This window comes from Charadrius vociferus, unplaced genomic scaffold (genome assembly GCF_000708025.1).
Source record: "Charadrius vociferus isolate BGI_N301 unplaced genomic scaffold, ASM70802v2 scaffold298, whole genome shotgun sequence".
NCBI classification, from domain to species: domain Eukaryota; kingdom Metazoa; phylum Chordata; class Aves; order Charadriiformes; family Charadriidae; genus Charadrius; species Charadrius vociferus.
The window spans coordinates 4698634-4724167 of NW_009649936.1; the positions used below are offsets into that span (position 1 = coordinate 4698634).

The 25534-nt window shown below is 46.2% G+C and overlaps 1 protein-coding gene across 1 annotated transcript in view; it reads right to left on the reverse strand.

Moving 5' to 3' along the window:
- SIK1 (salt-inducible kinase 1) overlaps window positions 1-24649 on the reverse strand; it is a 98612-nt gene extending 73963 nt beyond the window's left edge. The window contains exon 1 of the mRNA XM_009891383.1: window positions 24559-24649. Coding sequence (XP_009889685.1) covers window positions 24559-24649 — 91 coding nt within the window. The remainder of the gene's footprint in view (window positions 1-24558) is intronic.
- Window positions 24650-25534: the final 885 nt, after the last annotated feature.

The following is a 25534-nucleotide window of genomic DNA, read 5'->3' on the forward strand; positions in this document are numbered from 1 at the left end:
TTTTCCCACCTCTCCAAGAAAGGAAAGGACATCACAGTCCTTCAGTTCTCCAGGTCCTTTCCCCTCCTCTCCTCTTCCTGCAGCCCTCTGCTCCTGAGCCCAGCCGTAGGGTTGGGGACCCTGAGGGTTTCTTACTCAGGCTGCCTCTGCTCGGTGTCTGGGAGCTCAGAAACACCTGGGATGAGCACCACAGGAGGAGTGAATCATACTAAACGTCTTTCAGAGTGGATCTGGAGCTCCTTTGAAGCATTTGAGTCCCCAAATCAGAAGCTGGTTGTTATTACTACAGATGAAACACACTTCAGAGCAGTGGGCTGCACCAGAGACAGTGATTGATAGCCAACAACTACAATGCAGGAGGCTACATGCTTTTTTACATCAGGGTCAGGAGCTTTCATCCCATGTCCTCAGGGAAGGGCTGAGACCACCATCGAGATCAGACCCTTTCTTATCCAAGCAGCAGCTCTGCTTTCCAGAACAGTTAAAGCCTCCAGAGCGGGAGAGAGTCCCTGAGCATGAGCACATCAAAACAGGCTGTCACACCACTAAGCATGCCGATACCAGCCTCTTCGTGGCTGTCGTTGTCAAAGTCCGATGTGCAAAACAGAGGTAGAAGATGGATAGGGAACTTAACACACTCCTTTTTCTTACAGCTCACTCAAAGACCTTACTTTCAGAGGTATATTAATACCATCCGTGTAGCCGGGACATCAGGGGGCAAAACTCAATCACCTAAATAAAAAGGGAAAGTTATAGAATGTTTTGCCAACCAAAAAAAAAAAAAAAAAAGGAGGAAAAAATAGGTTAAAGTGGCAACAAATAATTCAATAATAACAGCAACAACCTTTCAGCAACTTACTGGCTATTCAGTATTTGGTGCCGTTTTTATTAGCCATACAGGATGGAGATTATATGATCCTATCCAGGTAGCACTGTTAAACCAGGAAAAGATACTACAGCAAAACAGCCTTTTCTGTGGCTTAATTATATGGCCCTGATCCAAACTCCACTGAAGTCAGTAAGAATCCTCGCCACTGACTTTAACAACTTTGCACGACTGAATACTCCCAGCAGGGCTTTAATAGGGAAAAAGACTGAAGTTTAAGCTGCAAAATACAGGATATAATCCGTACAGCAGGAAAGCTGCTGACATACTTCCATAGCATAGGCAACTGTCATTGATGGGAAAAGGGAGATTCTCACCTAATGGAAGAGCTTTACCATTTGCATCTTCGTTTGCTGTTTATGGACTTAATGAATTGTTTGGGATTTACATTAATAAACCAGTGCCTAACTGTAAAACATACACTGTCAAGAGGTTCAGAACGCACATCTGTGCACCTGGGAGAGACAGAGTATGTTGACACCCAGAGCTTGTTTTCTTAGTGTGCAAAATCTTGATTATGTTGAAGTGAATGGAAACACTTCCACGGGCTTCATCAGGACGGTGATTTAGCTCACTCTCTGGAAAGGGCTGGCACTGTGGAAGGAGCACTAGTGCACACCCTGGACTGACTGTTGCTTTTCAGAGTCCTTTTTATAGATGCTTCTTGTTTATAGGCAAAAGTACTTACATTAACATTGCAAAAACAAATAGTCTAATGTTGTTACATTTTAAGGGCACATTAACTTGAAAGAGCAGCCAAGTTTGTTGACTAAAATGATTTACACAACTCTAAGGCCACTAAACAAGTATTTCTCAATGTCTCATCAGCAGCTCAAGGGAGCAGAAGCTAAAAATGCCACAGCTCAACAAACAGTTCTGTGTTCCTACTGTTGATAAGTACATCGTGTTTCTTTGCAAATAAAAGCCTGTCAGGGGTTGCTTTAAGAAAAACAAAAAGACCAACCGAACACCAAAACAACAAACCCACAAACAAAGCAGAAATAAATAAATAACATGAATAATTTCTAAGTACATATTGTCCTTTTTCTCTCCTTCCATTTCCCTCATATAACTCCATTACAACAGCCCCAACAAATCATCTGCAATATGCCCAGGATTCCCCAATTACCCTCAAAGGCGCTGCTGGCTGGCCAAGAGGCAAGCCCTAGTGTGGCTGTTTCAATGCAACAGCCCTTTGCTTGGCAGGGACAGGAACTTCCAGGTGTCAATAAACTCCCATTTACACCAGTTGATCATCCAAGGAGCCCAGGTTGCCTGAGAGATGCTGAATGTGCTCCACCAGCAAAGATTTTGACGGGAGGTAAGTGTTCAGCAGCACACGGACATGGTAAGCACCTCACAGGGGCCGGACCTAAGAGCACAAGCCTATGCATGGCCACGGGACCTTATGCGTGATTCCAGTTTGCAGATGCACTCCCTGATCCGTCAAGTTGCAATGGGAACAGGTCCCTGTCGAAGGTTGTCATGGATTAAGAGCTCAGTCAGGATCTCTACTCAGGTCACCAAAGGGAAGCGTCCAGGTGCCTTGCCAAGGAAGCGGTATAAAGTGGAGATGGTTCTTTAACAAAGCAGGCAAGGGAGTGGTAGGACGAGTAAGGAAACTGAATTCAGGAAAGTGTTATGCTAGCAGATGTCTAAAACTGAGAGTATTAATCAAGAGACTCATTACCACGGGACACCATGCAATCCCCGTGACGATGCCTCCTTTACACCTAGACTGGCAAAACTTCCGTAACAGACACTTTTCAACCAAAAGCTGTTGTGCTTGATTTTAAGAACCGGAGGATAAAATTCAAAGTCCTTCATCATACAAAGGTCAAGCAAGGTGATCACAAAGGATTTTAAAACATTGAAGACTATGAATGTAATCATTTAAAAGATTTGAGAAGCGTTGTCTCTGTCAAAACGTAGCAGAAGCAGAATGGGAGACTGTGCTCTGCAGCTGGACTGCAGGCAGGGAAAATACCAAGAAAGACTACACTGCTCTGTCTGTTTTGGTAATTTCTATGGCCATGGTTGCCAAACAACAAGAGATCCTCACTGATCTGTTGTCTCCAGCAGACCTAATGAAGCATGAACACGGCCAGCTTTCACAGCTACAGAAAGAGATGAGAACCACTGGTTTATGTCATCCAGTCACATAAAACATAAATATGTCCTAATGGAGGCATGCAAAGTACTTGCCATACTTCCTCTGCTAAGCCAGCTGAGAATGTTTTGCTCTTGCAGTAAAAATGGTCAATCCACTGAATGTCACATTTGGGGAATACATGTTCCATCATATATAGTCTGTTTTTTCCCTTGCGTTTCCTTCTGTTCTCTGTAAGGCAGCAAGAAAGCTTCATTTTAAGTAGACAGACATCTTGTAGACTTGACTTTTACCGAGGTCCTATATCATTACCATGCATATTCATTACACAGATCTATTCTGCTACAAGAAGATGGCTGGTCATTTGCCTGCGATATGTCCATTTGCCAGAAGTGATTTTAAATAGAGCAGACAATGAGCCTATTGCTTAGAAATGCTTTCTGATAATTATGTTCTGTCACCCTGAGCCAAAATGATAAAACATCTGTGGTCAAACAGTTTCTACACAGATGCTGTCTGAGACCCGTTTTCCCTCTGAACATTTGGTGAACAGTGCAAGACAGAGCAGGAAAACACCACTTCGAGTAACATTTGGCACTATCTTCACGATGCAGGGAGAAGTCCATGAGCTGAACTCTCTTTACGTAAACACCAATAGGGGATAAGTCAGTACTCTTGAAATCGGTATGTCACCTTATTTCAACATCAAACTAAAGCTTGATGTGAAAGTTCAGTCAGAGCTGAATCTGGCTCCACAATTTATAATGTTTATTTAACTTAGGAGCCAGCACGATAGTAAAATATCTCATATATCTCTTTAATCTGAATAGTTTATATCCAAAATTACATTTAACTGTTGGAGGATGGGAAGGAGGGAGAGTCACAGTTTGGACCAGGTTTTATTTGGTGCATTGGGAACTGCCTCTTGGATGCCTATCCTGGGGAACAAGATCTGGAGAGCGGGGATGAACTCTGTCCTTGGAGGCCAGAGGAGAGGCACGAGAGGAGCAGGGAAGGAAAAACATGTCCGTACAGAAGGGCAAAGGCACTTGGGATTTACCCCCAAAATGTATGCTACAGGGCAGGAGGCTCAAATGAGAAAGGCTTGGGCCAAGCTTGGCACACGAGGCAGCTTGACCTACTGCCCTGCCCCTGGAGGAGATGAGAATGGCTCCACAGGCGATGCAGGCTGCCTGCACTGATCAGCTTCCTCTCCTGCTCCCTCCCTCCATGCCGAAGGACACCATGCATCTCCTCTGCAAGGGTTATAGCCCAAAACCCGGGGGTCCAAGATTCAAAACTTTGAGACCATGTCCTCCACTGCAGGCTGCGAAACGGGGTCCTGCCACCACAGCTGGCGGGACTGAACCCTGTTTCCAGAGAGGCTGCTGAGAGGCCAACTGGGCATGGGGGGCATTAAACACCCCCAGGTGTTCAGCATCTGGCTATTGAGCCACACACAGCCCCCAATGTAAAGGTCACTGTTATTTTGGATTCATTAATGACTGGGCTGAAGGCTGCTTCAGTAAGAAATTATACCCAAATCATCTTCAATGCAAGGGGGCAGTGAATAAAATCTCAACAATTTGCAAATTTCCCCTCTGGGACACATAGCTATGCGTTTGGATTTTTAAATATCAATTTGTACGTTATCTATAACATAAGCATACATTTGCACACATATGTATAGATAGAACAAGAGCAAATGGCTTCAAGTTGCGCCAGAGGAAGTTTAGATTGGATATGAGGAAGAATTTCTTTACTGAAAGTGTCATCAGGCATTGGCACACGTTACCCAGAGTAGTGGTGGAGTCCCCATCCCTGGAAGTATTTAAGGGTTGTGTAGATACAGTGCTTAGGGACATGGTTTAGTGGTGGGCTTGTCAGTGTTAGGTTAATGATTGGACTAGATGATCTTACAGGTCTTTTCCAATCTAGGAGATTCTGTGATTCTGTATATAAATCTCAGGAGACTTTTAAAGACATTTAAGTGTGGTAGAAAGTTGTCCCACTTCCCTTCAGGCAGGACCTTGAAATGCCTCACGTGGCCAGATGATACTCCCTGCCTTTCTCTGCAGATGTCTCAAGAAGGCAGTGGAGGTTTTGGGCTTGCTCGAGAGCCAGAGCCCCTCAGGAACTGCTGGGGGACTCGTGTCCACCTCACGCAGGCTCAGCAGGAGATGGATGGACCTGCCACAGGTGAAACTGGGTAAGGTGAGGCCAGGTTGACCCCAAGGCAGGAGTGCTGCTGCCTTTTGTACAAAAAAAGTGAGGCTGTTATCCAGAGGTTGCTGCAGTTGAAGTACTTGGGTACAGTATCAGGGTTGGCACATCTCAAAACTGCCACAGGTCTCAACACAGATCTGCTGTGGGTGGCACAGGCACAACGGTACACTTGGACGAAAACCACTTCCACTCACAAGCTGAATGGTTAGTTTTGTTGGGATGGTGATGAGAATTAAGGCCCAAGGCTTTTCTCTATCCATTTGTTTGGTCTTGGTTTGCCAGTGCCGAGATCTCCTCCAGGACGCTGTGACAAATACCTTGTCCTGCAAAGCCGGGATTTTCTGCATCCTGAAAACAGTCATCGCTGGATGGTCTAGGAGGCAGGCCCAAGTGATTCAAACAGCGAGCAAATGCCAGAAAGGGATGATTTCACTGCATTATTGAACGCACATTTGACAGATAAGCCTAGCAACAGGGACCCTGTCTGCAGGCTGACTCCCAACAATCAGCTACTGCTACAGCTCCCTGTCATTCCACTGCACTGCTGCAAATGCATGAGTAAATAAATAATCTCCTATAGCATTTGTGCAATAAGCAGAATATTAGCATGTAGCTCTAAGATGACCTTTATCAAAGGAAGCAGCATTTATACGGGAGAAACTTATCTAAAAATAAATGATTATCACTCATGTATACATAGAAATACCAAGGGCAAGATATGACTTTCTATAATGTGGAATGACTCATTTTCCCCCTGAATTTTTAGTGAGTGTCGAAGATACGTACTTCTAAGAGTGAATCACTCCAAATGGCCACTGGGTGACTGGCTGAGTTTGAACTAATCTTGGGGAGGAGAGTTGACGCAAGAGCCGTGGGACTTGGAATGCATCGGCTATTTGCAGGGCAAGGATGGCAGACATTAGCACTCAGTTGTCACTAGTAAATCTCAAATTGCTTTGACAGGTGGCAGATTGTGAGACATGAAAGGCTACAGCTTCCAGGGGAACACTTCTTTTCATGGAAAGTGGGATGAGGCCAAGGGAACAGCCCATATTTCTTCGTTATAGATATGGGCCCGCGTGCACACACACAGGCATATATAGCTGTAAAAAATAAAGCACCTCTTTCATGGATCAGTAAACTAACTTGAACCCTCATTTATTCTTGCTAGCTCAACCCCGAAGTAAGAGCTCAAGCTTTCTGGAAGCGCAGCTGGATTGACACCCTCCATAACAAGCCCAAAAATGTTCTGGTGAGTTATCTACAAACTTCGTAAGCATGGGAGAATTCAACAGCTCTGCAGATATTCATGGGGGAGTGTAGAGCCTCCTCTCGCTGGCTTCAAACCACTCCCGGAACAATCAGTGACCGCAGTATGATGCCCAAAGTGGTGAGGTTTTTTTCAGTTACCCCAGTGAGGTTTGTCCTCTGTGTCATTCCCAGGTGTGCATGCCAGCAGGGGCGCTGATTGGCACCCCAAGAGATGGCACAAGCCTTGGGAAGGGGTGGCATCCCCTGTCGTCCTGGACACAGCCAGTCTGGCCAGCATATTAGTTGTGACAGCACCAGGGGAAGAGATTTCTGCTCTCTTCCCAGTAGCATAGATGGAAATTGAGGGTGGCAGGACGAAACACACACTGCTGCAGTGTGCTAATTGGGCACACAACGAATTCCTGACTCACTTAGGAGTGCCTCCTCCAGGGCACAGCCATTACATATACATAAGTATCAGCTTCATATTGGAGACATGTCCTGAGGAGGAAAGTGAAAGAGAAGCGAGCCTTGACTTTACAGATTAGCTCACAGCTTTTTGCTGTCTGCCTTTAAACAGTGATTAGAGCAGCTTGACTGCTGAGGAGAGAAAGATCCCCAGAAAGATCTGTCTTCCAGAGGAACTCAGCAGCCTCCATAAGCAATGTAAGTATAACTTGGTGATAACAAATGCCAGCCATGCAACGTGACACACAGTTGAAATGGGCTGAAGCAGCAATGCACCAATGCCTCAGAAATGGCTGCACACACAAACTCGTATTCTACGGTCTGCTACGTATAGCTCCTTGCATATAGCCTGGTGCCTGATCTGTGCGTGGGTTCCTTATGCTCAGTGAACTCCGTTGGTGAACGAGGGTCCCACACCGGCTTTACACTTTGCTAAGGGACTGGCTGATGCAACTCCGCCTTTCATTTTCCACTCCTGCGGGAAGCAGCCAACACAGCTTGCCCTGTATTTTGTAGGGATGTTTGTGGAAACTAGTTACACTGGGGTACAAGTTTTGCTGTGGGCTGTAAGAAAAGAATTAAAATCAAGTCAAACTGATACAAGGCAAATTTGTTATGAAGAAATGTTTTCTCAGAGGACAGAGTTGTCAAGCAGAAGGTCTTTCAGAAAACAGGAGACACCTCTTTTGACTAACACAGTTTGCCAGCAAGGATAAAATCCTGGAAGGATTTTGAAAATGGGAGGGAAATGTGGGTATTTCTAGTACTGCCATAGAAATTTTGTATGACCTTGGGACAGTAGTTTAACTCCCCTTTAAACCATAACTTCTCCCTTCCTCCAAAGCCAAAGAGATGACAGAAATGCCCTGCAGTTCCTCCCACTCTATAAGGGTATCAATAAGTCTAACGCACCAGACAGGTAGGGATTTTAAGTAGACTTAATTATTTGCTATAAACATTCTTTTCTACTTTGCTAATTATTCATGTAACCTATTTAGGTGGCTATAAATTTGTTGATGATTATTAAACAAGAGAGGGATGCAGCTGTAATTCATCCTGTATTCAAACTCTTTGCACAAGGATGGAGTCAGCCCTTGTCCTGCTGCAAGGGCTGTGCAGCTGCATAGCCACAGCCAGCTGCTGCTAGGGGAGGGAAAGGGTCGGGATCTCTTAGCCAGCCTCACACAGGAATAAAACAGGAGTGCAAATCACTAATTTTTTTTTGCTGCCAAGGAGTTACTCAGTTGCACTTCCCAGTCCCACGGTACCCGATGGCCAAAGCCACAAAGAAATGCCAAACTAATCCTACGAACCCTTCCAAATATTGATAGATTTTCATTTTACCTTCTTGAGAACAGTGTCAAAAAACCATACAAACTCCTCAAGTAAGTAGAGTCCTCAATAGCTAGTAACTCACGTGGTTTCTAATGAAATTAAGGTTTCTGGGTCCTTTTGGGAAGAATTTAAACTGCCCTGCTCTTACAGTGATGCAGCTTATCTAGAGGGAAAGATACCGCGTAGAAACACAGACGAGCTGGTTTCAAATCCCAGTGCACCCCAGCTCTCCTCTGTGATTTCAGACAAACTGGGTAAGCGTTAACTACAGTTTCCATTTTCCACCAGAGGACATTCAAAGGACTGTTACACCAATGACTGAGAAGAGCTCATAAACTACACAGCTGAGATCTATAACCATTTGTAGAGGTGGGGCAGGAGAATTCAACATAACATGCATCTTTAACAGAGCACCAGCTTTCCTCTCTTATAACAGGCAATAGTTGATACCTGAAGAACAGATTCTTGCATGAAGAATTTTGCTAAGTATATTCCATTTTCAGTGGCTGAGATTCTCCTTCGGAGAATAATTAAGTATGCAATATATGGTCTAAAACAGCCAGGAAAGAGATTGAAAATATAGAAAATTGAAAGGAAATTATTTCAAACTGGAGTGCTCTGACTCTGGAAACTAAGTTATAAATGTTTTTGAGAACCTGCATTTATTACTTGCAATAAATAACTTTTCTTCCAAACATGCCTTTGTGTGAGAGACAGATTAGCAGTGCAAGTGGAGCATATTTCTGCTGTGCAGAAGTTACTTATTTTAGAATAATGGACGTCACAAATTGGCCCTGCATAGCAACACTCATTGGAAAAAGATCACAGTTCCACTTAACACAAAAGTGCAATCTTGAAGCCCATTGAAACTGAAGTCTCTTCACAGGGCAAACATTGAAGTAGCTCCTCATTTGCGTAAAGCTGGACAATTGCTCCACTTCCATACACAAAAAATCGCTTAGATATCTGCTATGCATGGGGAAAGGCTCATTAATCGCATTACAGCAAGTGAACATCCCAAGGTTAAATCCTGATGCTGTGGAGTACTTCCATGTTTTATAAAGTCATCTAACCAGGATTTATATCTGCAAATCTTCATGGTGCGTTAAAGATTTGGAGCTTACCTTTAAACTCGAGGCACTTCTTTTTCCCTGTAAGAAAAGCATGGTTCTGAAAAACAAATTTAGATACATAAGGTCTGATTCTCCACTACATTAAACCTGTTTTACAGCTGTGTCGCTGCACTGAAAATCAATGGAGTGGCACCGGCGAAAAAAACCAATGTAATGACAAGAACTAGCCCAGGCTCTTTAAAAGGCTGTTCATGCAGCCACTCTCTCAGGTTTTCTTCAAGTCCATTTTGCTAGCTGCTATGGCAGGAGGATGTTGGGAAAAAAAGGCCATGAGATGGCAAATCTTTCCACCCTTGTTTGCTTGCTTTATGGCGTTCCTGTCTTTCTGCCTTTGCACCATAACTCTGCTTTCCTTCAAGGAAAAGAAAACAATGAGACCTAGATTTATCCTCACCAAGAGAGCTGCCTTTCCTTACAGTTTGGTGGGTTTTTTTTAATGTGAGAAGCAATTACACCTGAATTTGTTCCAGTGCTTCTTACCGCCTGGGAGGACAGCTGGGAGCATGGGCTGTAAGCCAGCGTAGCTCTAAATGGGATCAAAGGAATGGTGCTGATTTACACCCACAGAGGATCTGTCTCATGAGGCTTGCTTTCAGGCTGTTATTTCACTTCTGGAGTCTCCACTGGCAGATGCTTGTTTCCCCTCAGAAGCTGGTCAAAACTGCTCAAAATTTTGCAGACTGCTTCAAAGTCACCTTGAAATCGCTTGCGAGCAAAAAGGGGGCAGCTCTTCTGCTTGTCACCGGTCACATGCGTCCCTCCCAGTGCCCGCTGCCTCCCACCCAGCCCACACCAGCTCTCACCCACGTTCCTCCAGGATGCCCCGCATGGGACCGGATCCAGCCTCACCACCCAGTCCCAGACACAGCTTGCTGATAAGGCACATGTGCTGGGGTTTCTCCTCATTTATCATACCAAAAGCATCTTTTATGTGGTTGGGGCCCAGACACAGGAAGTCTGAGTTGGTGTTTAAATTTGCTATGGACTCCCTGCATGAGATTAGGGAAGACAGTTGAGCCCTCTGTGTCTCAGTTGCCCGTCTCTGATGCTGACAGCACGGCTTGTCCTCTCATCCACCCTCCATCTGGTGCACCAGCTTTTGAGGACACAGGGGTTTTCTTGTGGCCCCCCTGGTAGGAGCTGCCCTATCCCACTTCACTGCCTGAAACATTGTTCAGAGCTTAAAAAGCAAAGGTGGGTTGCACACCTGTGCCTGCATTTGGTTTCTCAGAGCAGACACTTTTCCAGAGTTTGGGTATAATGAGGCCGAGTGTCAAGGGAGCAAGGCTGGGTGCTGGGGCTCTGCTCAGTGTCGACAAGCCAAGTTGCCGGCTGTGGAGGAGGTTGGCACAAGACAGTTGGCAGCAAGGAATTATCCAAGTCAGGGGAGCATCCGAGTGAAAGAAAGTGTGTATAAGCACAAACCTGCTTAAAAGAGGGGGGCCACACCTGGGGCCATGGCTCTGGAGAACTGAGAAGGGAAAGGAGATATGATGGCTGAGCAAAATCCTGGGGAAGACTCAAAAGCCATGTAGGCACAGAGCAGCGCAACACACCAGCTTGAATTTTTCACACCTCTCTGATTTAGCCAGGAAACATTATTCGAAATGTTATTCCTCTTAAATACTTTGTGTCACATGGCTGCAGTGTTCTTTCGCCCATGACAAAGCACTCTAAACACAGATTGGCCACCTCCTGGACACATGGCCCCGCAGCTGGGGCTGTGGCCATGCTGGAGACAGCCCTGAGGAAGGGGGAGCAGGGACCCCTGCGCAGCAGGGTGGCTCTCTGATCACATCTCCAATAGGCACTGCTGCAGCTCCAATGTATATGTGTGACTTGCAGAGCTAAATCACCCTTCGTTAGATTAACAACTGATTCAAAGGCCACGCAGCTGTCACATCATCTGCCCCATTCCAGGGGTCAGACTGTTTTAATTTTAGCAGCCCCACATACCTTCGGGGCTACTTACAAAGTTAGAAAGGGGGGGTTTCCAAGTGAAAGCTGTGGGCAGCCAGACCCACCCAGAACTTCTTCATTCTGGAGATGACGCAGCTAACTGGACATCAGCAACTGGAAGACACAGACAGCTCCACGAGGTGGCTGTGAGTCATCTGCCTGGGTTTCTGAGTGGTTTTCCTTTGTCTGGAGGTAAAAGCGAAGTGTCATGACTCCCAGTAAATTGACAAAGCACAAAGACGAATTGCAGGTATTCAGCCAGTGACAAAGTAATGAACGAGACATGGAGGAAACTCTGCCTGGAGGACTCTTCTCTTAATCCGCAGATGGATGAATTACTGGTCCTGATAATATGCACACATCGTCCACTGACAATAGGGTGGGCTTGACATTTTCTGCTTTGTCCAACAAAGCGGGAGATTCAGCACTAGTTTGTGGCGATGTGGGGCCAGATAAAGGAATGAGGTGAATAACTGACATATCAGCAATAAAACAAGGTAAAAAGTTAGCTTTGTTGGTGGCATAGCAAGAAGGAAACACAGGTAAACACAGCTTACCCATTTCTAATTCAGACAATTCCTTCCTTCATGTATGAGGAAGCAGCCACACAAGCGACTTTACCCACCTCCTTCCTTACCAGCTCCCACCAAGCTACGCTGTATTGTATTTAGTTGAACTGCCAACTCCAGCACTGACCTCTAAAGCACTATACAATCCTTTGTAACCCCCCTGTAAATAAAAGAGCCTTCTATCCTAAGGACAGGCAGCTGGAGACACCTAGGCTATGTCCATAACAGTGTGTCAGACATGTCCAGGTTTGTCCTCTGGCACTAAGGCCACCCAGCATGAGATACTTCACTTCCAGGCTATTAAACTTTCCTATCTGCCAAAACAAGGCAGTTTCATCTCAAATGTCTACCAAGAATGGTCTCCAGGCCCTGCTGGCTTCCAAGCCGTGCCTGGGAAACATCTGAAGGACCACAGACATGCATGCTTTGGACACCCTAACAATTTAACAGTAGAGATGTCTCAGTCTTAATGTCTGGGAATGTGCCCTGGCACCATTTAATTAAGTAGCTTGAGGTGCTGAAGTACTACAACTCCAGCTAAAACCAGGGAACGGTTTCAGGCAGCCACCCTTCAGTGGTTCAAGCTGAGCACCAGCATCCAAGACAACAAGATAAAGCAGCTTTCTAAAGCCTCTTTGTTGTGATTGACTCACTCAAGTAACAGAAGATGTGTCAACATCACTGCCCCAGAGCACATCTTGGATGTCTCTTATCTCCTACTAGAGAATGATGTAGGAGTGAAACATCCTTTCTCTCATCCCCATTGCACCCTAATTTCCACACAAAGGAAATCTGAGCGCACAAGCTGAGCTAGACCCATGCCACAGCTTGTGGCAAATGTAGAGCCAGCTGCAAGGATCCAGAAGAAGAACTGGGAAACATCTTTTTAAGAGGTCTACCTCTCCTCACACCTGCCTAAGAGCTCTATCTCTCCTCTGCCTTTTGCCCCAGTTTTCTGGACAGTTGTCTTCTGTGGCTAGGTTACGGAATCAACCCTGAGCTTAATTGCACAAACGACAGCATGCAACTTGCTAATTAACAACAGACATGTCAGTCTACTTGCATGGAGCTGCACACATGCCGTGCATTTTTAACATCGCTTAGTAAACAGTGGCGATGAAACATGATAAAGAATGCCAAATGTTTAGCACTGATACGATGCCCAGACAGGTTTGAGTGCCTTTTGCAGACGAGGGAGAGGGTGAGCTCCTTTTCTTTGCCACCACAATAACCCAGCAGTCTCACTAGAATAGTATCTGCAAGATCTCGGAACTAAGCAGGATGTCCTGTTCATAAATCAAATCCCAGCAGACCTCTCCCTCGACAGGCTTTTCCCTTCCTGGACTGGACTTTCTGGAAACTTAACATATAAGATTCTAATCCTGCAAACATTTGTACAAATGTTTTCCTACCTAGAGGCCCCATTATTGAAGTTAAATCTATGCACGACTGTTGGCAGGACGGGCCTATGCTTAGGAAGAGATTTTGTAATGTTTCTTTTCAGCAAGTTACCTATTTCTAAACAAGCATCTGTATTTTTCCACATGACCTCATAACTCTGGGGCAAAAAGAGAACCATATACACCCACCAAGTGACATTATAATCAGTTGCCTTAGCAGCCTTGCCCTACACCAGATTTGGGATGTGCCCTATGGAGCACCTAAGATATTGCTCAAGTCTGTTGCACTTCCCTCCCTATTATTTAGGCAATAATAGCTGATGGGGAGGGTATTTCCTGAGAGTCATCTGGAGAAAATGAGGTCTCTGCCTTAGGCCCATAATTCAGCAAGGAATGTACCGCCAGGAAGTAAGTCCCGCCCGGTCCCCCTACGCTGGGCCCACCGCTGTTACAGCAAGCCAGCAAGTGGCTGCTTGGTTTGGGGTTTTCAGGTGTAAAAAATACGTCAGACCTACATTTGTGTTTTCTTCACTGAGCTACTTCTCAGGTTTCCAGAGTGACTGGTGATTTAGAGACAGAAGGCTGCTCCGCTTCCGATGGGAAATTTTGCCCCAAAAGGTCAATGAATCATGGGATGTCAGGCTGCAAAAGGGGAGATACACAATAGACAAGATATGCAATAGACAATAGACAAGATACACAATCAATATATGATTGCTGTCACGTGTCATGTATTGATTGCTGCAGCCTTCACAGGACACATAGGAAGGCTTCACAAGCATCAGGGGACTGCTTTCTCCATTTAAATGCAGAAAAATCTCTGCTTTGTATAGGGACAAATTTACTGATCCAACTACACGCTTGGAGCCACTGCTCTGAGCCATAAGCTGCCATCCACAAGCTGGGTTTATGGCTGTATTGAATTCCCGGAAAGCTGCACAGCAATCACAGTACTCAGAGGAATCTGCCACAATTATTTTATACCAGTGTTTCTTTGGCTGATGTGTTCTTTGCTTTTCATAGAATCTTTTCTTGCTTAAAATTGTTAGGATAGCAGGACTTACTCTTCTCAGCAGTTATATATATACATACATACATATGCATATACAGATATAGGTATGTATTTTGTCTTTTCCTAATAGAGAAATAAAAAAAAAAAAACACCACAGGAATTTTAAAAAGCTTGAATTCAAACCTGGGAAAATGCCAGTAGTGGATATGCTGGAGAAAGTTTTGTTAGCTTTATTAAAGTGAACTGTGAGAAAGAGAAAATATTTTTTCAGATCTGTACTTGTATCTTTGTACAACTACAAAGACTGTAGCACAGCTCTGGCAGCCTGCAGAACTCATTGCCCCAGGACAGCAATGTGTTCACAGGCTGAGTAGGATTGATGTGGAATATTTGGAGCCACGGGATATTCTCTAAAATTACTTGTTGCTGCTGCAAATTAGCACACTTCTCCTAACTCTACCAGAGAGCTGTTGCCATCGGCTGAGGTTTTAGCTGCAAAGGTTCCTGTGGACATGGTAACACCAGGACTAACAGGCTACAGTTTCACAATGCAAAGCCAACAGCAGCATCACTGGCTCAGCCAATTAACATTGCCCTCTCTTCTTGTCCCCTGTGTCATCCCTTCACAGTACCAACATCGTTCTCTGTGGGGCCAAGTTTTGATAACTGGCTTAAGGAACAGATCCAGCAGAAAAGTAATTAAGAAAAACCCCACAACAAAGAATCCTTGGGTTTTGACCCAGCTCAGGGGTCCCACCTGCTTGACAGCTCTGGCCAAAGGTAGGCAGGCAACACAACAGAAGGCAGACGAGTCCCAGGGCAAGGCAAAGGTGAAGAGCTGAGGGCATCCACTGCTTATGCCAGAGGTGCTGCCAAAGACACGGCAGTGTGAAAGCACACCCTGGCTGAGCTCCCCTGGCTCTCCATGAACAGGGCAACTGTACATGATGCCTCTCCTGAATGCCCTTCCAGCCTACAACTGCCAGGGTTTCAGGGATTTCCTGAACCAGCCCCGGTGTCTCTAACCCTTCTGGTGACGCTCAGTGGATTTTCCTCCACAAACATGTCTAACCTCCTCCTGGATCCACACAAGCTTCCTTAGTATGTACAATACCTCCGTAAGGGAGTGAGTTGCTCCACCACCAGGTCATGGGATGGGACCACCCTGCAGTGTGATGGAGGAGGGCCCAGGCACAGACCGTGTGCCTCCCAGCACACGTGTGTTTCAACAAGACCCTGCTGAGGGCAATGCGGCACAGACCATGGGTCAGGCTGATCCCTCACATCAGGCACAATTTTAGGGGTTGTCATGGGGCAGAACAGATGCTGCAGTGCCTGCTCCTGCCAAAGCACAAGGTAGTGGCCAAGGATCGCGTGGTGAAGGCCAAGGGGCCAGCTCATGCTTCAGAGTACAGATCAGAGCAAACAAGGGGGCTCAGGAAGAAGTCTCCCATCCCTTTCCTCCTCCTAAGAAACGTATGTATTCCCCAGACTTTCAGCATTTTCCTTGAGAGCATCTGGTGGTGTTCCCTGCTGGAGACAGGATTCTGTCTTATAGGTTGTGATTTTTCCTGATACAGCTGCCACTGTCTTTGCACAGTCCCCACCACAGCGGAAACAACCTGCCTGTGGAAGACGCAATTCTTGCTGTTTCTTTAGTGCTGATCGACTGCACATTTTGGGTGGGAATGTCTGGATTACTGCTGATGTGAGTTATGGCAGAGTGTCAGGTCGTTAAGCATCCAGAAGGTTTCGACATCTTGCACCTGCCACTTGGACAGCAAATGCTGCCATTTCACATTTCCACTGGACAAAACTTTAAGCCCTTTACAGAAGCTGAATTTTCAAAGACACCAAATCCTCTAGCATGACAAAACTGACAGCATTTCTGTATTCACTTTAGTTTGCTTCTCTTTATCTGAAATTGCATCTACACCCTAGTGTGGCTGAAACTCTGGATGTACAAATCAATTGAAACTGAGTCACTGGGCTTGATAAAAGCAAACAGACGTCATCATAACGGGAGTGAAGCCCCACTTCAGGCCTCCACCACCCTGCTGAGTTACAAGATTAATTAAAGGAATGTATAAAACTGTAATGAATGAAGCAACCATTAAACATGTTGCTAATATTTAAAGAAACCTGGCCAAAAAGGAAAACTAGATAGCAGTCTAACGTTTACATTGTAAAATGTAAATTCACAATGTTAACTTTCTCCAGAATGAACAAACAAATACTTTAAGCAAGCAAAAAAAAAAATGCACATACTTCCAGCAAACGTTGACATCTTCTTACACTGAGGAAATTCTTGTCATGCTTAACCTAAGTGTGACACAATACCTTGTAATAATTATCCATTACTGAAGCTTATCTGGGCTTGCTGATAGCCTAGTGTTCCTGTAGCACATAAAGAAATGTGTATTTCACTCCATTTATCTTGGACACCATGCGTATTTAATCCACCCATTGCCTTAGGAGGCCCAATTGCCTGTACACTCAGCATAAACCAAGAAACACTTGGGTGCTCTGAATGACTCACTTGGGACTAGAGTCAGTCTTCGAAGAGCTGACACATCTATCAGCTCAGATGCCTGAAGTCGGGCAGGGTGAGTACTTACTACATACCCATCTCAGGAGCAGAGGCTTTGGTCTCCCACTTACAGTTTCACCAATGGGAAAGTCACTGTAAGTGAATGCCCACAAATGTTGCGAAAATTAGTCAGAAAGAAGTCAGGGTTTCTTTTAAATCTATGAATCTGTACTGCCCCACAAGCAGATGCTCCACTACTGATGGAGAGTGTATCCTGTGCTGAGAATAGGGGAGAGGAAGGGTAGATGGTGACAGAGAGGACAAGGCCTCTTATTTGGGGAATCATAACACAACACCATGCCGTGCTTTCTTGCACCCAGGAAAAAGCAGAAGAGGTCTTGTCTTAAGACCACCTTCACAGACCATTAAGAGCGTGCCAGTGCCCCCACCTCCTTTCATGGTGGGGACATCCTACCTTTTTGGAATGGAGACCAATATGGACCACAGGAGAAAGCTTTACTGGCATAATCACGCTGTGCACTGAAACTGTGGTGACACCACTATTCTGACCTTCAGAGATCCTCTTCAGGGCAGCTGGAAGACCACCTAAAGACCGCCTTTTTCTAGACCAAATTAAAATGTATCAGTGGCCACAAAATACTTGGGGCAAACAGCCAGGCAGATGATGATGTTCCAGCAGCAGTTGGGCTGGGTGACCTCTCTCCAGCATACCACATGGCAAATGCACCCCATAAGGCAGAGTTACTGTGGGGACACAGAAGGGCAGGGGGCTTACAGTCCCCTCACCCACATTCCTCTTGTTCCCCCAATCTACTCCATAGCAAACTGAGTATATATGTCTTTTTACTGATTTTCCCATCCTAATGCCCATTTGTGGCCATGGGTTCAGGTTTGCCTCCACAAGCAAAACGCTGGCAAACTTGGAAGTCAGTTTTAAGTGTAGTTATTGATGGAACAGACTTGATTCAAGTGATAAAGGTTTCCACCTGTTTCTGCCTTTTTTCATTCAGAGAGCATTTACATCAGGTTACATTGGTGGGCCTTGTCTTTTCTACTCATGTGGAGAAGTGATAACACTTCCCACTCACCCCAATTCCTTTTACTGTGAATAGCAGCTAAAAAGTCTTATTTATCCTCAGGCCAAACCCCACTGAAGCTCTTTAGTTATGCCTTGAGTTCTGATCTGTAGTCCAAGAATTTAAGGATATTGGTGAATAAGTCAAACACAGATGCATGGGGAACAATGAGGAGATAGGGAACAGAGTAGAGAAGATAAACAACTATGTTATACTCTTCCCACTTCCAACAGATCCACATTTTCAAGCCACAGAATATAATTTTCATGCTGTCTCAAGACATAAGGATAACTGCTCTTCAGGAGCTACTTTGTGTGTTAAACAAATATGACATTTACAGATAGTTTTCTCTCACTATTTATTTGTTATGTCCTGGGCTGATGACCTTAAAAATTGCTCTCTCTGATGGCATTAGTGTGAGATGATTTCCAAAAAGCATGAAATTGCAATAAACTGTCAAGTTTGCACAGGTGCATTAGAGATTAAGAGATCAGCCACAGAGCCATTAAGATCTATGGCAAAACGCCCAGTGGGACCAAGATCAAACCTTCAGAGTGTTTTTAAAAATGTCATCATTAGTAGAGAGATGCCTTGCCCGGCAATCCCAGGAGTTCAACATAATGCTGGATTTTAACCATACCCTTCTGCAGTACTCCTCTGAGATGGCAGCTGCTGGAATTTCCTATTAATCTCAAAATAGATTAAGCAAATATTAATTCTGCTGGAGCAAAGATCAGTGGAACTTCCCCACTGAGATGTTGGTATATACTACAGAAGCTTTCAAATTCTTCCTAACCTGCAGGAAGAGAGCATCTTACAGGTACAAGAAGCCCATCTGCACTCATCAGACAGAGACATATTTTTACCTACTATGAAAAACTCTAAAGAGCCAGCTCTTGTGAAAAATCACACTGGCCATCTGGGCAGTTTTATGATCAGTCACTGTCTTCTCTGCAGTCACACAATTGTCATTCTTACCCCACTACCTTTCCACACAGAAGGACTCCGGCCTGGGAAACTTCTGCTAGCTGGTGTGGGCAAGGGCAAAAGTTATGTCCTGAGCTGCCTGTCTCCACAGAGAAGGTGCAGAAAGAAATCAATCAGTGTTCATAATCTCCCGCTACTTTCCCTGATCTTTTCCTAGAAGGACAGACAAGTTTCCTTTTAACTGCCTGGGAAAGAGCTCTAGAGCACCTCAGCCCAAAGAGCCACAAAATATCGCTCCGGGCAAATGCAGAAACATTGGTACTGCAGGAACGCAGGCGGAGATTTGCGTAGCAGTGCTCACACATGGGGTTTACTCCGCATACGTGATAGGTAAGGAGCAGAGCATTTGTAATGGTTTAGGAATGCCTTTCAGTGCTTCTCATCTGAAAAATTACATCATCAATGCTGAGATTACATTTTGCTTCAGTTCTCTACTGGCAAACTCCCATTTCTGTCCTTTTGTACTGTTGCTTTTGCTCCGTATTGTAATTCTTACCCCACAAAGGAAAACAAAGAGAGAAAGAATAAAAACTAATCCAACTTTTTTTTTTAAACTTTCCATATTGCTTTTCTCAAGAGAAAACCCATGACGTTCAGGGAAACCCATACCCTGTATCATACTGTCGAGCACGTACTTTCTGTTAGTTTTTCAAATATTTTTGTAAGATAGGAAAGTCAAGCAGGAGGCGGGAAATGAGTAGATCTGAGGGAACACATGCTTAGCAAGCTGAGTCACCCCCGAATCCAGCCAGCTGCCTGCAGACAGCTCCTCTGCTGCTCAACTGCAAATCAGTTCTGGCCTTGTGCAGAAAATCTGTTAAACAATACATAAGAGGTGCTACTTCTGCAACACTGTTTGTTGCTGATGTTGTCCTTGTACCTTCCCACCGTGGCGCAGGCATCTGAAGCCCTGCAGTTGACAGCATTATCTGCATCACACTGAAGGTGCTTTCTGCATGCCCATTCACTCACGTCCAAATCAGACAAGCATCAGGTCTCGTACTGCTGACAAGAGACAGCTATATCCCAGCCACTACAGCAGCTTTCAGCCTTTTTCAATACAAAGGCTGTACGCATTTCTAGTGCTCAATGCCCAGGAGAGGAAAGAGGGCAGAACAGAGGAAGGTGCCTATCTTTGTGGAAAGGAGTGAAAAGGGCAAGAAATGGAAAAAGGTTCCCACTGTCAGTCACAGACACCTAGGAGACCTTCTGCCCTGTCCCTGTTGTTGCATCCTTGGCCTTGGCTGCTATTCTGAATTCAAGGTCAGTAGGATTTTCAAAGTGAAAAAACAAAGCATCCCCTGCAGGGCAGAGGAAGGAAGGGAACCACAGAGAGCCCTTGGGAGAGGGTCAGAATAAACAGAAAGTCACGGCACCTACCTGTCTGCCTCCCTTCCTCTCTCTGCAGGTTGTGGCCATGGAGCAGACAGAAAGAAGCACCCTGCCGCAGCTGGGCAGATCCTGGTGCCCTGGCTCAGTTCCTCAAGACAGACCAGGTAACTTTATGCAGCACTCTGGTTACGGCTGCTGCTGCTGTTTTCCCTTCTCAATTCTGCTTTATCCTCTGCAGCAATCCCAGGTTCGTTGCTGATGCAGAGAAGCTGAAGTATCAGCCTGCTTGGTTAAGACAGGATTTGCAGCCCCTCGGGGATAGCATCACTGCAGCTACGCTGCTGTCAGCTTATTAGATACACTGTCCAAAGCTACCAGCAGTCTCAGCGGTACAGGGAGGTTGCTCTAAGACCTTGTGAAACGAAGGAAGGAATTTTTTGAGACCTGACAGGGAGATGGAGACTGCAGGGACAGCACTAACATATACTGTGCTTGGCTGAAGGTCTGGGAGATGTGCTGATCCACAGTCAGAACAATGCCATAGCCTCAACCAGCTTCTCCAGGCTCCTGCAAGCAGCAGGAACAAAACACACAGGACATTTTCCAGTTTCCAAGACACGCTCCGAGATTTAGGTTGCCCACTCCCTAACTGTAACTTTTACTTCCCAAGAAAGTCAAGCTCTTCAAGAATGAACAGATTCAACACTCAAAAAGCATCCTGCCCTGACCCCACCCAGGGGAGGGAAGGGAGCCAGGACCGGCTGTGCTGCAGCATAAGCAAGTAAGTGCACACGTGGGCCTCCTCAAAGCCTGGCCCACGAACAGCAGCACACCGGTGCCGCGGGCAACGCAGCCACAGATGGTGGTTTCTGCTTCTGGAAGACAAGCTCCCCAGGGAACAGAACTACCTCTTTGCCCTGCCCCAAAGGAGAAGCTTTCGTTGGCGAGCTGCTTCTTCCTTCCCTACTCTTTAATTTCCTTTCTCACTTCCTCTGTAAACAGAATCTCCTTCTTTCTACGTCACTGTGCTTAAGGGTTGAATCCTTGGAAGCAAGTTTCTTTTTTCTCTTCCCCTTGGTGCCAGAATGCCCTTTGTCCTTTTGTCTTCCCTCAAAGTATCCAGAAAGCATTGCTTCGTTCTCATTTAGGATCTTAGCATCTCATTTAGGATCTTAGGATCTTCATTTATGATCTTAGCAGTCTTCTATCTGGAGGGGCGGAGAAGCACAGGGCTGGAGTACTTTTCCCTCCCATAATCTATAGTGGTGACAGCAGGAACACCAGTTTTAGCCCTCCCTGCAATATAGGAGCTGATCCTCTTGGCACCCGCATCCTGCTTTCACAGCACGAGCCCAGGAGAGCTCACGCTGCCCAAATCCAGACTGCTGTGTGTAAGCTGACAGGCAGAAGCAGCATGCGCAGGGCCTTCTTTGCCGCTGAGTTCTCTGTAACCTGGCAGGAGTAACACCTCCTGGGCTGGAAAGGACTCGTAGAACTTACTTTGCAAAGGTGGGTCCTCTCAGCAGCTTGCATGGGTCTCGCTCATTACCCATGAGTGGACTATCAGGTCAGCAGAGAGGCCATGTCACAGATACACAACCAACTGAGCCAGGAGCCAGCTGGAGGCTAGGAGCAGTAGCCTGGGTATCCTCAACACCTCAGGCTCCCTCTTCTTCCCTCTGCCACCTACTACTTGGACTGCAGTACTAGCCAAGCAAGAGGACAGCCTCTTTGCATCTGCCAGACACTTTAAATACTTATCCCAAAGACTTGTGCAACCCAAATAAAAGTGGTCAGACTAATGCAGAAAGGGAGTTACAAGAAAAGAGAAGCAAAGCAGAAATCTAATTTGGAGCACTGGACCCTCCAGCATACTCCCTCTGAAATCAGGAACACTGCAAAAGAAGCTCAGCGCCTTGGCAAATTCAGTCCATGTGGCTTATCTGGGCACACAAGAGGCCTGTGATAGGCACACAGTATAGGTTAGGGGTGGACCTGCCGGGAAGTAGTTCTGAGGTGGAGGATTTGGGGGTCCTGGTAGATAGTAAATTATCCATGAGCCAGCAATGTGCCCTTGTTGCCAAAAAGGCCAATGGAATCCTGGGCTGCATAGGGAAGAGTGTGTCCAGTAGGTCCAGAGGAGGTCATTCTCCCCCTCTACTCGGCACTGGTGAAGCCACAACTGGAATACTGTATCCAGTTTTGGGGTCCCCAGTTCAAGAGGGACAGGGAACTGCTGGAGCACGTCCAGCGAAGGGCAACTAAGATGACTGAGGGATTGGAGCATCTCCCTTATGAGGAAAGGCTGAGAGAGCTGGGACTCTTTAGCCTGGAGAAGAGAAGGCTGAGGGGAGACCTTATTATGGCATACAAGTATCTAAAGGGTGGGTTGAAGGAGGATGGAGCCAGACTCTTTTCAATGGTTCCCAGTGACAGGACAAGGGGCAAATGGGCACAAGTTGGAACATAGGAAGTTCCGTTCAAATACATGGAAAAACTTCCTTACGGTTCGGGTGAGCGAGCACTGGCACAGGCTGCCCAGGGAGGTTGTGGAGTCCCCTTCTCTGGAGATTTTCAAGACCCGCCTGGATGCAGTCCTGAGTAATGTGCTCTGGGCAATCCTGCTTTAGCAGGGGAGTTGGACTAGATGATCTCTAGAGGTCCCTTCCAACTCTGAAGATTCTGTGATTCCATGATTCCGTGACTGCACAGGGAACCAAGTCCCCATCCCCTGAGTCCCAGATGAACACTCCAGCAGCTATGCCCTACCTTGTCCTGGAGGGCTGCATCTCAGGCCCCAGCAGGAACCATGGAGACAATACCTCCTGGCCACCAGTGGAGCACAAGCTGTACAATCATCTTGTGCCCAACGAAATTGAAAAGCAGGTCTAAGAAACTATAATTTTGTAGCAGCAGAGCATTTCAATGGAAATGCTAAGTTTTATTTTTTGTGAAATTATAGCAGTGCTTTAGAAACATTTTCCAGTCCTTTCCTCTGTGCTGCTCTTGTGACAGTCTTATCAGTGAGAAGGTTGCCAGTGGGTCACCCCCTGCTGTAGACAGCCTATACATTAGAAACTACCTATCTCTACAGAACACTCCATTATAATTAAAAATTAATGGCAAATGCACTTTCTCCTTTTCTCCAGCCTCAAAAATGTGTATCATTCCGGGGCCAAAGGCTTGTGGGATACCAAGCCCTTTCTGTTACAAGCTCACTACATCGCTCAAAAGCTGCCTCCTCTGTGGCAGCTTCCACATCAGTTTCACTGTGCTCTCATGCTTAAAATCTGCCCTTCAAGCCTCCCCTCTCCCTAGGCCGCTTACAGCAGCACTATTGTTTTTAGCAGTTCAGCTTTTCAGCTGACTTTAAGATCTCCGGCAGCAGTCCCTTTTTTTCTGACTGTGTTCCAGGTTGCCATCGGTTCTTATGAAACGACTCCCACACCTTTTGGTCCCTTGCCATTTACAGCCAAGAGGGTACCTCCTTTCCCTTGGCTTCCTTAGCCGAGATCTGTCTGCTTCTAGATTAGCTGCTTGGGCACTGGAGACGCTGGCTATGTCTGACAAGCAATCTCTGAAGGTTTCCGGGGCAGTGTTACACACTGTCAGCATTGTTAAAGCTGAATAGCTCGGCGACGGATCAGGGCTGCGCAGGACATCATTGCTAGAGAGGTTTCCTGAAGGGGCTTCCTTACTGGAACGAGGGTGACTCACTCCTACTCAGCTGCTCTTGTTTCAGAGAGATTAAGCTTCTGCTGTGACAGGGTAGTAATGAAGTTCGTGAAAATCACTCTGAAGGAATAAACACTTACTGGAATAAAAAGAAGAGAAAGGATACGTTTGGGAAGAGCAGCAATCACTGTCAGTAGCTCCTTGCTGCTGAACAATTTCCGAGTGCGTGGAGAGCTCTGCGCGTCTGTGTCAGGCACAGGATGAAGCGTCCACTGCATTTTCCAAAATGCAGCTGCACCCAGCCAAGCTGTGAAATGCAAAAAAATCACAAGAGCACATGTATTTCTCTATGTGCATGCTGGGGATCTTGCAAGCACTATGGCAAGCCTACACATGCAAAGCAGAGGTAACCACCTGCCCATCTGCCACACCGGTGGTGTGACTATGGGCCCATTATGCATTACAGATCCTCCAGAAGCCCCCTGTTTTCCCTGTGAGCAGCTCTGCCATCACACCTCCAGTGCCAGCAAGATCTGCTGGTGTGTGCAGGGGACATGCAGGGAGGCCAGCAGGAGAGCTTTTGCTCACCAGCGCTTGAGTTTACAATGTCTGTCTGCCCTTCAGCTTGGCCACCCTGTCCTTCACCCCAGGTTTGTGACTGGGAAAAGGCATTCCGCATAATGCTAGCGCCACTTTCTGGCACAGGCAAGGCCCTGGTGCTTTCAGCTACCCCCCCCAAAGTAAGGCATCTCAGGAAACTCAAAACTCATTCAGGATGGCGTGTGGCCATGGCCCTGACCTGGGCAGAAACACACCTGCCCCGCTGCTGGGAGAAGAGCCCGGAGCATGGCTCAAATAACTGATAACTTTTTGACACAGATGGCAGAGGAACCAACAAGGAGAGGTGCGCTGCTGGACCTTGTGCTGACAAAGAAGGACTAGATAGGGTTGTGAAGGCTGGGGGTAGCCTTGGCAGCAGGGACCGTGCGATGGTGGAGTTCATGATCCTGCGTGGAAGAAGAAGGGTAAAAAGTAGAATTACAACACTGGACTTCAGGAAAGCTGACTTTGGCCTTTTCAAAGACCTACTTGGAGGAATCCCATGGGCTAACGCTCTAGAAGGAAGGGGGGATGCAAGAGAGCTGGTTAATATTTAAGCACCACTTCCTCCAAGCTCAAGATCAGTGCATCCCTATGAGTAAGAAATCAGGCAAAGGAGGCAGGAGACCTGCATGAATGAGCAAGGAGCTTCTAGAAAATCTCAAATGGAAGAAGGAAGTTTACAGAATGTGGAAAAAGGGACTGGCCACTTGGGAGGAACGTTGTCAGAGTATGCAGGCATGAAATGAGGAAGGCTAAGGCCCACTTGGAATTAAACCTGGCAAGGGATGTCAAGGACAATAAGAAGGGCTTCTTGAAGTACATCAGCAGCAAAAGGAAGACCAGGGAAAATGTGGGCCCACTGCTGAATGAGGTGGGTGCCCTGGTGACAGAGAATGCAGAGAAGGTGGAGTTACTGAATGCCTTCTTTGCTCCAGTCTTTACTGCTAAGGCCAAGCCTCAG